The sequence below is a fragment of the Nansenia antarctica genome (assembly GCF_963989245.1).
Source record: "Nansenia antarctica genome assembly, chromosome: 8".
Classification (NCBI taxonomy): Eukaryota; Metazoa; Chordata; class Actinopteri; order Argentiniformes; family Microstomatidae; genus Nansenia; species Nansenia antarctica.
The window spans coordinates 12,401,630-12,414,600 of NC_137678.1; the positions used below are offsets into that span (position 1 = coordinate 12,401,630).

Below are 12,971 nucleotides of genomic sequence, written 5' to 3' on the forward strand. Positions count from 1 at the left end.
TAAGAGAATGAACCGTTCTGATTGGTTACCGGAGACGGCAGACTCGCGCCAGTTTTGCACAGGCTGCATTCGTAAATTCGCTCTTAGAACGCCGGAGCGCACAGTGGTATCAACGTCATAAAGGGACCAAGAAATTTGATTGAACAAGAGGCATTCCTTGAGTGGTGATCAAATTTCCAGAGCGAATTTACGAACGCACCCACAGCGTCCCGCAACTCGGTGAATGAATTGTCTCCGGTGACGGTGTGAAGACACGAGAAACATTCCGTTTTTAAAGTTGAGCAAAGTAAATACGGATTTTACAAGTCCCGTTAACAAGTATATCGTCACCTGTGATCGGCAAGCATGGCCCCTAAGGATTACGTGGCAGAGAAAGGTCATACATACAACGTTAAAACGTTTTTGTATTTCTATATGTGGAGTGAAGTTGTGGAACAGATTGAGTGTGGAGCTAAAACGCTGTCCAAGCATGACCCAGGTCAAAAAGCGGTATAAAAACATGGTTTTCACCAGGTACGAGGAGGAAGAAGGGCTTTGATAGTCACCAGTTGTTTTCACAGATTATTTGTTTATTTACATTATCTGTTTTCTATTGTTGGTAAATATGTAAATATGTAAATAAATTTGATTTATTATTATTTTTAAAAATTATATTAATATTGAAGTCAACTGCAGATTATTAATTATTAATCTCTGATTATTGGAGAAGGGGTAGGATTAAACAAGATTATGCTTCTTCCTACTCCTTTTCGGACATGTTAAGTAAATAGTGTTTTTTGTTTTGTTTTTTCTTGTTTTTGTTTTGTCTTTTGTTGTTATAACTATTTATTTTTACACATGTTCGAAATAAAGCTTTCATTCATTCATTCAAAGGTAGGTGTTGTTTTCCCAGCGTTCCTCATCCAGACAGTGTGTGGTTGAGTTGCTGCTACTGTTCAATGAACAGAACATGCAAGCGACAGGCTGGGGATGAAGAGCTCTGGCATGTTATACGCCTAACTAATAACTTAGCTATCCTTCTTGACTTTTGATTTCAACAACGGTGCCACGTTTGCCCACTTTTCACCAGGGTAACTAATCCTGTTGGCCAATGGTAGCTAAAAACCCCACCCCGTTTATTAAAGCGTTTCATGAAGCACACACCAGACTGACTCAAAGTTATAAAAAAACAGTGTCTAGAACTTTTAAGTCTACTTGCGTTTAGCTAGAAACTTTGCTAGGAGTCTAGTCCGACTAGAAGGTTTAAACCAGGGGTCCCCAAACTACGGCCCGCGGGCCGAACACGGCCCACCCCCACACTTGGACCGGCCCTTTGAACAACGTGTAATTTCTAACTGCAATTGCGGCATTGCACCGACGTGGTGGCGGGGGCGCTGTTTCGCAAATAAGTTAGCTTTCGTGTTTGCTAGCGAAATAGCTGATAGTTGATGTTGACTGCTCAAGGAGAATACATATTTGAAAGTACAGAATGCCTGAGAGCCTTATATTGCATTATATTACATTACATTTTGAATGGTCATCTGGTGCCTGAATATTGTGTTTTCCTTTACATAAATAATGACATTTCCACCATAAATTGATGCAGAAAGGGCACAAATTGCATCTAAATTCACCAGAATGCAAGAAATTAAGTGTTTGATGCTCGTTTAAGGACCCCCAGACAGCCCTGCTTCATGGGTCCCCCTGTGTATGATGAGGGTCCTCCCTCAAGTATCAGACTGTAAAACTGATTATATTTCATTGACATATCACTATAGGTATAAATTCCATCCAAATTCAACTGTTTAGACTTTGCTTGCATCCACCAGTGCTCTCCTGCACGCAATTGCTTTGCGCAACCGCCTCCATTCCACTCCGTTCCATATTATTTTATGTTAGAGACCAACCCAGGCCCCCCATCACAGAAAGGAAAAATTATGTGGCCCTCACAGAAAAAAGTTTGGGGACCCCTGGTTTAAACCCTAGCAGCATTCTCTGCTTGTCAGGCTTCAAACGACCCGGATGGAAGTTGCGATGGCCCTCGTCGACATCAGACAAAGAATGAGGCGCCAGGAGCACATGGGGATGGTAGTGGGGGGTTGTAGTAGTAGTGGAGCTGGAGAACTACTCGAGTTACAATGGCGATCGGGCAGTTCAGCCATACTGTCACCAAGATTATAAACCCATGCAATGTCAATCGTTTACAAAGTATTGTAAATTGCAGTGTGCACATTTAGCTCAACTTCTGTAGCTGCCAGTACTGCAGCAGCATTGTTGCAGATGGACATGGGATGTTGTTGCATAACCAGCTACGACAGCAGAGATTTATTGATTGAGCAAAACCACCTAGGCTGGCGTTTTAGTGCCGTTGTCCAGAGAGACGCTGTAATCACATAGAGTGGCCATGTTGTCACCATTCTGGAAGAACACACAAGGGCTTTTATACGGGACTACTTTACGAGCGCAGGGATGCGCGGAGGATTTCTCGGGTGACGAGGCCACGGAGCCATGTGCTGCTTTGTTTACAACAACATCCACTAAAACATCCCGAACATGGCGCACTTATGGAGTTGAGATGCCGATTTTTGGCTCGAATGGGAAAGTAAGTCAAGTTAATCTATTGTCGGGCTTAAGTACTGCTTTCGTTTTACGAGTCAAATCCCAGACACTGGTGCACTAGTTTACGGTTCCTGCCTTTTTTTTAGTGGGGGTTATTTTTCCAAAAAAATGGACACTGGAGCCAGGAGCTTGGTAAACATTTACATGAACCTAATGATTGTACTGTAGTGTGTGTGTATATATATATATATTAGCCTGGACGCACCCATTAGTTAATCAAAAGCAACAATGTTCGCCCATGTGTGTTTTAAAGGTCCAGATCTTTCTAGTGACTCATCCAGATGAGACTTTTGCTCTGTTGCCCAACAAAGGAAGACCCGCGTGTTAGTCTCTCTGCCCTGGGGGCCATTCCACTAAAGGTGGATCAGTATAGCGGTGTTATAAATAAATGCGGCGCTCAGGCAACTCGAGATTGGAATTCAAGCCTCAGGTGATTCCTCGAAGGAGGATCATCCTTGTGTCATCAGTGTTCACAGAAGACAGGCTTACAAATCTTCGATATGGGCGCGTGCACGCAGAAATAAAAAGCCCTGAAGAGTCGATCTGTCGAAATGAAGATACTCCACTCTGCAGGGGTACTACATTTGCGCAGCATTCCGAATTATTGATTTTTATGAAGACGGAAAAATAAGATGTAAAATAGTGCAATACTGCCGCAATTAACAAGGCGAGGGAAATGGTTTGGCAAGAAATTGCTGACCGATTAAATGCGTAGGTCATACTAGCCCCAGTTATTGTTATATGTTCATATTTTAATAAATGAATATTACTACTATGGTGATATCAGCAGCAGGCTACAAACCGTCATATCGCCACAATGGCCTTGTGGTATCGACCGCTGCCACAGGATTTATTCGTCATTTTATATCGGTGGTTCAAATCCCTCTTCAGACGCACTTTTTACTGCATTTCGTTGTCTGAATCTAATCTAAAATCTCATCTAAAAAAGTATGTAGGCTATAAAATGATGGTGCAGGCTAATTTACAAGAACTGACACGATTACAATGGTGTTTGAAGCCTTTGCATGAAATCTTCGGTTAAATGTAAAAAAAAAAGAAAAAAGAATGACTTAGTCAAGTCTCGAACACGCAACCTTTGGAACTTCAGTCGGCTGCCTTAACCACTACGCCAGCCAGACCACTGTGATGACAGCAATGCAAGTTGAGACAATTACTTTTTTTTTTACACTCTTTTCTTTATTGATCTATCGATCTATCTATCACACTTTCAAAATATCAAGTTATCTATCACACAATCAAACTATCTATCGATCGATCACACTTTCAAAATATCAAATTATCTATCTATCACACAGTCAAACTATCTAATCTATCTATCTCGTGTGAAGTGGGAACTAATATTTCCTAAAAGACACATGAGGAACTGTCGTTCGGGGTTTAGTTTCCGCCTGTGAGCCTTTTTTGACGCGCGTCTTACCATAGCCTCTGTTTTAGCCTGGTCGAGAGCAGGCTAATTATATCTGACTCAGAAGGAGCTCAACCAAGCAGCGAATTATTTGAGCCACATTGATGGCACCGAACGCAAGCTAACATTTTCGAGGCTTAGACCTTTATCGAGGCTTAGAACTTTATTGAGCTTCGTGGAATACCCCCCTGGTCTCACTTCTGCATGTGCGAACCACCAACTGGCCTTGAATTGAGATGTCATATTTGGACAAGTACAGGACAAGATGATTTTCTCTGTGTGTGTGTGTGTGTGTGTGTGTGTGTGTAGGATAACAGTTTATATGAAAAAAGGCATGGCCCGTATGGCCACAATGGAGGCTGCGTTCGTAAATCCGCTCTGAGAGCGCCGGGCGCACACTGGGTACAACGTCATAAAGGGACCGAGTCGTTTGATTGGACAAGAGGCGTTCCACGAGTGCTGATCAGGTTCCAGAGCGAGTTTACGAACGCAACCGGAGGTTCCACGGTTCACACCCAGACCCTCTGCCCTGTCCATAACAACATTTATCATCCTACATTTAGCGGATACTTTGATCCAAAGAGACTCAGAACAAGGACATGTATCTGAAGTCAGTGAATCATCTGTACATAAATCAGTGCTAGAAAAGGGAAGGGTTATTGTTATTGTTTGTTTATGTATTTATTTGTATTCACTATTGTCCTAAACGCTACTGTCTTCTCTTGTGAAACACGGTGCTTTCATGGTCATTCTCAACAGACCTACAATTATACAATGGTATGATTATGAATTAGCAACATAGGCACCTACGGTATGTTACTGTCTTTACTGTTGTTGTTGTTGTTGTTGTTGTTGTTGTTGTTATTGTTGTTGTTGTAGATTATCAGACACCAGGGCCCTATTCCACGAAGCTCGATAAAGTTCTAAGCCTCGATAAAGTTTTAAGCCTCGAAAATGTTAGCTTGCATTCGGTGCCATCAATGTGGCTCAAATAATTCGCTGCTTGGTTGAGCTCCTTCTGAGTCAGATATAACTAGCCTGGTCGCGACCAGGCTAAAACACAGGCTATAGTGAGACGCGCGTCAAAAAAGGCTCACAGGCGGAAACTACATCCCGAACGACAGTTCCTCCCTAGGAAATATTAGTTCCCACTTCACACGAGATAGATAGATTAGATAGTTTGACTGTGTGATAGATAGATAATTTGATATTTTGAAAGTGTGATCGATCGATAGATAGTTTGATTGTGTGATAGATAACTTGATATTTTGAAAGTGTGATAGATATATCGATATATCAATAAAGAAAAGAGTGTAAAAAAAAAAGTAATTCTCTCAACTTGCATTGCCGTCATTACAGCGGTCTGGCTGGCGTAGTGGTTAAGGCTGCGGACTCGAGTTCCAAAGGTTGCGAGTTCGAGACTTGACTAAGTCATACATTTTTTTTTTTTTTTACATTTAACCGAAGATTTCATGCAAAGGTTTCAAACACCATTGTAATCGTGTCAGTTCTTGTAAATTAGCCTGCACCATAATTTTATAGCCTACATACTTTTTTAGATGAGATTTTAGATTAGATTCAGACAACGAAATGCAGTAAAAAGTGCGCCTGAAGAGGGATTTGAACCACCGATATAAAATGACGAATAAATCCTATGGCAGCGGTCGATACCACTAGGCCATTGTGGCGATATGACGTTTTGTAGCCTGCTGCTGATATCACCACAGTAGTAAATATTCATTTATTAAAATATGAACATATAACAATAACTGGGGCTAGTATGACCTACGCATTTAATCGGTCAGCAATTTCTTGCCAAACCATTTCCCTCGCCTTGTTAATTGCGGCAGTATTGCACTATTTTACATCTTATTTTTCCGTCTTCATAAAAAATCAATAATTCGGAATGCTGCGCAAATGTAGTACCCCTGCAGAGTGGAGTATCTTCATTTCGACAGATCGACTCTTCTGGGCTGCGTATGTCTGCGTGCACGCGCCCATATCGAAGATTTGTAAGCCTGTCTTCTGTGAACACTGATGACACAAGGCTGATCCTCATTCGAGGAATCACCTGAGGCTTGAAATCCAATCTCGAGTTCCCTGAGCGCCGCATTTATTTATATCGCAGCTAAACTGATCCACCTTTAGTGGAATGACCCCCAGGGGGGTATCGCGAGATAAGTCTCGCGAGAGTTCTTAAAAATATCCAGGCATATTCTGACAAGTCTCGCGAGAAGTTATCAAAAATAAGACAGGATTTTCCTTTAGCGACGTTGATGGAATACCCCCCTGCATGTATCGAAACATTCATTTCCTTATTGGACATTCCACAGGAAGTACAAGTGAGATGTAACGCCAATGAAAATGGGACACTGGCTGACTGTGAACTGGGAAACCCTTTCAAAAGGAACGCTGCAGTGAGTGGTGCTTGGCATTTCGAGTATGTCTCCAAATGTTTTTGAAGTATTTTTGTTGATTTGTCAATTCTCAAAAGAAGAGCCCGGAAATATCTGAAAGGTCTCTCTTTCCATCAGGTAACTTTCTATGTAATACTGATCACGTCACGCATCTCGCTGAGTTCAACACACGTGAATGTTACGCTGCAACTTGAAACGTGAGTACAGAAGTGTGCACCCTTGTTTTTTTATTAGCTTTTGTCCAGAATTCAGGCTACAAAAAATGATGTTTGCCCCACCGATGATACTCACAACCTACGGTGGTGGTCTTTTGGTTACAGGACAAGTGACCAAAAAATACAACCAATTGAGGCCGAGGCCAAAGTTGTTTTCGAGCTTCATCTTCAAGTGTTTGGGTAGGTTAATTATTGCCCTATTGCTTTATTGCCCTATTGCCCTACCCTTGACTATTTTTCAGTGGTGCAGTAGACACATTTCTCCAACTCCAAACAGAGTGAGGATATATGGAGTTCAGTGTGTTTGTGTGTTTGTGTGTAGCCTTGCCCGGCCATCCCAGGTCTACTTCGGAGGAGGTGATGCATGAGGAGGAGGTGACTTGGGGGGTGGTTTGATTGATTGATTGAAAACTTTATTAGAATGTTTGCAGAAGTAGGTACATGAAAGTACATATTACATACAAGGTCAACTAAAAGGATAAAAACCCAAGAAAGCCACTGGCTTATTTCAATTGGGGTCCTTGGAGGTCCTTGGGGTCCGTGGAGGTGCCATTATATCAAAGATGGAGGGTGGAACCTTGGTGGAGTATGAATTCAGGGTGAGCTGGCTGTTGTAATTTATTCAATGCAATTTTGAATCCCTACATTTTCATGAGCTAAGTGTTTTTGTTGTCAAATTTCCTCTTAGTTAGTTGTGTTTTCATGGTTACAGTGACAGTTATTACAAAAAGACAAACATAAAAGAAATATAAAAACATATATATATATATATTCTTGATTATTATTTGTGTAGCTATACCGGTTGTAAGGGCTCATCTTACTTCTTGACCTGGAACAGATAACAATTTTTTTAACACTCAAGTCCTTCGCCAACGCATCTCTGAACATCTACTGGCCCAAGGAGAACGCAGCAGGGAAATGGCTGCTGTACCCGGTGCAGATCCACAGTAGAGGCATACAGACGGTCCCCTGCTCTCCTGCAACGGAGATCAGTCCAGTCCAACATGCCAGGTTAGGCCCCCCCCTCTCTCTCACACATCTATCTTTGTATCCATCATCTAAACCTCACAGGAGGCTATATCATTAGGTAGGGGGGGGGGGGGGGGGGGGCTAGTGGTTAGTGAGTTAAACTGGTGATCAAAAGGTCATCAGTTCAAATACCACCTGGGAACACCACCACACTAGCATGCCCTTGAGTACGGCATAATTTAGCCCTAAATTACTCCTGGGAGACTGTCCCTGTAATCTCTTAATTGTAAATCGTTTCGGATGAAAGTGTAAACTGGATCTGTTTAAAATTCCTTTGTTTGACACCCAAAAATGCCAACAAACCTTACACCAACAGTCTGGTAAGTCTGTATATTTATATAACATAAACTTATGTATATATGTATAATTATGTGCTTTATTTTACTGCTACATCATATCTAGCGCCGCCGTGATACTGACACCTCTCGAAGACATGAAACTGAACTGGAGGCCTCCTCAAGTGAGGGTGGATTCTCCTTCCTTCCAACAAAAAGGAAATATAAAACCCTGGTAAGAGGAATTTAATTCCCCCAAAATGTGTTTTGTACATTTGTTCAATGCACCCGGTCGTTTAACCTTTTTTGTATGCTACAGTAGCCTATCTGTTCCCTCTTTGAATTGCAGTTGTGTTCGGAAGAGGTGAAATGTGTCGAGATACGCTGCCCCCTGCTGGGTCTGGACAGTACTGCAGAGGTGGTGCTCAGCTCACGCCTTTGGAACAGCACTTTCCTTGAGGTACCTATGTACCTTTTCGTATGCCACTTATTCCTCACGTCACATACAACTTATTTCTACTGCATATTCCCCTTTATGAAACCGTCGTGCTGCTACTAATAGGGTGTGTGTGGTGTGTGTGTGTGTGTGTGTTTCCTCAGCTGCTTGCTGCCCTGGCTCCAGAGGAGCGTGGTAGTGAGGAGTTGGGAGAGATCAGAGAGCTGGCCAAGAGACTGGCTATGAGCTTCGGCGTTGACCTTCACCGTGTCCGCAAGCCACTGATTACCCTGCATATGTCAGTAACACACACACACTCACACACACACACACCTTCGTCTCTCTGTCTCTATCTGTCTCTGTCTCTCTCTCTCTCTTTGTGTCTCTATCTCTCTCTCCGTCCCTGTCTGTCGCTTTCTCTCTGTCTCTCTCTCTGTCTGTCTCTTTCTCTCTCTGCCTCTTTCTCTCGCTCTCTCTCTTTGCCTCTTTCTCTGTCTTTCTCTCTCTGTCTATTTCTCTCTCTGTGTCTGTCTTTCTATCTCTCTCTTTCTCTGTATCTTTCTCTCTGCATCTTTCTCTCTTTGCCTCTTTCTCTGTCTTTCTCTCTCTCTTTGCCTCTTTCTCTGTCTCTCTCTCTCTCTTTCTCTCTGCCTCTCTCTCTCTCTCTCTTTGCCTCTTTCTCTGTCTCTCTCTCTTTCTCTCTCTCTATTTCTAACCTATGCAACACGGTGCAGTTTGTGCCACGTCTGTGTAGAACCATGTTTGGGTTGTTGATGTGTTCTCAGGAGCGGTATCCGGTTTGCGCTGCGCGACGCGGTGAAGGGGGAGGAGCCTCCGAACCTGCCCTTCCTGGAGATCCTCAGCGAGTTCAACTTCAAACTCCTCCGTCAGGACCGCATTCAAGTGTGAGTCTTAATACACACACACACACACACACACACACACCACAAACACACACACACACACACACACACACACGCCACACACACACACACACACACACACCACTCACACACACACACACACACACCACTCACACACACACACCGGCGTACATGAACACACGTCTTCATCCACACAAGCATCTATACATATGACTTGACGTATGACATATATGACAGTGCATAACCACCCAATCAATCATCCCCCCTTTGCCCTCACTAATACCTTCCACACCGGAACTCACACAATATGTAGTAAGTACACGTCACATTAATATATATAAATACTTTAGGTAGGTTGTTCTTACTCTTTTTCCTCCATCCATCCATTCGTCCCTCCCTCTCTCTCTCTCTCTCTCTCTCTCTCTCTCTCTCTCTCTCTCTCTCTCTCTCTCTCTCTCTCTCTCTCTCTCTCTCTATCCTCTCCAGGTCACGTTTCCTGAGAGCTGAGGTTCCCTCTGCTGCCCCCTCCTGGCCGTCCCTGGGTATGTACCAGCGCTCTCTAGGCCCTGCTAAGTCCAGAGGAGAGGAGGAGAAGGAGAGCCCAGCACCGTCCCCCCGTAGCACCCCTGCATCTACGCACAGGAGGACCACACCCCGGGGTGGGTAACACACACACACACACACTCACACAGACATTTACACACACACACACACACACACACACACACACACACACACACACACACACACTCACTCGTACTCACACTCACACTCACACACTCACTCACACTCATACACACACACTTTTAAATGTTTTGGTTTGTTCCAAAAACGTGACATTCCATAAACATACATACAGTCATCGTAATATCACAGAAGTACATACTATTTGGGAAAAGGGTGTAGGCCAGGGTTTGTTTAAATGAGAGAGGGGCCTGATCAGGGGCGGACTGGGATCAAAAAACAGCCCTGGCATTTCCGACACAACAGCCCTATTTCCAAACGCAACATCAACACTGATTGTTAACATAAAAAGCTTGAGATAACCAGACTGACTAGAATCGAATGTAGACATTTGGAACACAAATGTAACACACACACGCACACGCAACTGACACACTACAATCGCTGATGAATTCAGAGTGCCGACAACAATCCACACAACGTTATTGAGAGCATAGTATAACCAGTAGTATGCTATAAGGCACATTCAGGACAAATAGCATACATAGGCCAGACCAAAACATGAGAAACAATCCCAACTGCTAAATTCTGAAATCAAACTCACAACAAGTAGGCTAATTCTTTAGATCTTATATTGAACTCCATTTCCCAAGCATAGCCCCTACCTAGTGGGGGCCCCTGGGCTTGAGTCATTGTTCGGGCCCCTACCTACACCAAAAATGATACGCTACAACTACACCAACCAGAACCTATGACCAGAAACACACGTATCCCAATGGAGTATGTTATTGGCATAAAGCACATGAAGAAAAAGCAAGTCCGTTCTGTGAGGACAACAGAAAAAACTTAGGAGTAGGCTATACTTGAATAGCAAGTGGTCTCTCAGCAGAGAGAGAGAGAAATAAAAAGAGAGAGAGAATGCCATGTCAAACCTTTAGGGAAAGAAAGACTATTCATTTATTCATCTTTTAATATTCATAATATTTATCCTTTAACATGAATCAATTAATTACATTAAAGTAAAGTATACTGCCTTGAGCTGCTGGTCATCTTTTCTTTGACATTAGTTGTGTCTGTCATATGAACTGTTTGTTATCATCCTGAACTATCTCTGTTGCTCACCTCACCTCAGTTCTGTCACTGTTGCTCCCCTCTCCTGTTGTCTGTCTCTCTGTCTTAGAAAATGCCAGGCACACTGCACAAAATAAAGAATGGTCCTCATCACGATAGCTGACCCATTTCCGTTGTGATCCATCTTTGCGTTTAAACGCTTTCTTGGCTGTTCCTTCAGCCGACTGATGTGGGTGAAACTTGAAAAACTGTCCAAGTGTGTCGAAATTTGGTCGCTTGAAAAAATCACACTGCTCCTCTGTAGCCATCCTACCGGCTCCGCTCATTGCTCCCGCGGCCGCCGTTCTCTCTGATAATGTACCGGTAATTTCCAACGCCTTTTGCTTGTCATGATGAACTGTTTCTGCCACAAGTCCCGTGTCCATGTCCGATTCCTCTGCCACTTCCTCTTGCTTGTCTCCATGTTTCTCTCCCTCGTCGTCTCCCTCCACAAGTTCAACGCTAGTGCTAGTGCTAGTTGAAGGAATTACGCTAGCACCTGCTGCTTGCTTCACAAACAGATCGGTTATTTTTGTTAATTCCCCCCCCTCTGCCAATAGAGCTTTCTTCGATTTGTCCCTCTTTTTCTCTGCCCCACCCTTTGTTTTGGGCCGCGGTCTGCTGAAATAAGTTATTTTCAATGAAAATCATCAGAGACAAAATTCCAAAAAAAATAAAATATATATAAAGATAATACATTCTGAGCGGCCCAGAGTCTCGCGGCCCTCCTGGCATTTGCCAGGCTTGCCCGGTGGCCAGTCCGCCACTGCTGTTAATCCGTCTGGTCCACAAGTTACCTCCGCGTTCAATTTACATAGCAGGTCCCTCCCCATTACGTTTACGGGGCATTGGGGAGCGAACAGGTAGTTGTGTGACAATTTCTGGTGGCCTATTTTTGTTTCTAGGGGGATTGTTTATTTCTGTGTCTATGCCTGTCCGGAGTAGCCTACTGTCGTCATGGCCAGATTTTCTGACAGAGGAGGAACTCTACCCTTGTGGTTTGTCATGGTGGACGCTGCTGCTCCAGTATCTACCATGAACTGTTTTTTCTCTCCTCCCACCAGTATTTCAATCATTGGTTCTTCGTTCGGGTGGAAGTGGTAGGTTCCTCTTTCGCCTCCCGGGCATCCCTATAGGCTTTGACCATAAGGAGGTGATTCATCATGGGGGCCATCATGGTTGGTGCCAGTTGGCCTGGCATCGGGCCCCCCCACTGTTGCTGTGTGGGGGGTCGAAACTGCTGGGGCTGCCATTGCTGCTGCTGCGTTGGTCCCCATGACTGCTGTTGGCCCCCTTGGTTCGGGCATTTCTTCTTCCAGTGTCCTGTTCCTCCACATGTGTGGCAGGCACCTACTCCTGGTGTTCTTGGTCCTCCACGGCCTCTCCTGCGGCCTCCTCGCCCACGTCCTCTCCCTCCGCCTCTCTGTTGATATTCGGGGAAGGATTGGTACTGAGCCGGGGGCTGTGGTGCTGCAGAGGCCTGCGGCACCTCTCCAAGCTGGACCAATATCTTGTATTCTTTACATTCCTTCTTCCTTGCCGTAGCCACAGCCACAGCTACGGTCACCTGCATTTTCAACAACCTCTCACGCTGCACGGCCTGTTTCTCCTCGGTCTCGTCGGTTTTTCTTTCTTCTGAATTAATTAAGGTCTTATATTATATCTTATAGGGTCTCTGTGTGTATCTATCTTGTCGCTATGTATTCTTCTGTCTTATGTGTTCTGCATTATCTGCTCATCTAGATAGTCATTCTACTGAGGGTTCACTGTATCGTGTGGCTGCCACCCTTATATCAATATTATTATTGCCAACCAATACTAAACAAACTGAACAACTAAACAAAACCACAATGTAATCAAACACCCCAAATATACCACTATTGCAAAGACGACGAGA

The 12,971-nt window shown here is 43.9% G+C and overlaps 1 protein-coding gene across 1 annotated transcript in view; it reads left to right on the forward strand.

Annotated features, from left to right (window-relative positions):
- LOC308163878 (cohesin subunit SA-1-like) overlaps positions 1-9,305 on the forward strand; it is a gene marked incomplete at both ends in the record, with an annotated part of 47,765 nt that extends 38,460 nt beyond the window's left edge. The window contains 2 exons of the mRNA XM_080538058.1: positions 8,561-8,694; positions 9,182-9,305. Coding sequence (XP_080394184.1) covers positions 8,561-8,694; positions 9,182-9,305 — 258 coding nt within the window. The remainder of the gene's footprint in view (positions 1-8,560; positions 8,695-9,181) is intronic.
- Positions 9,306-12,971: the final 3,666 nt, after the last annotated feature.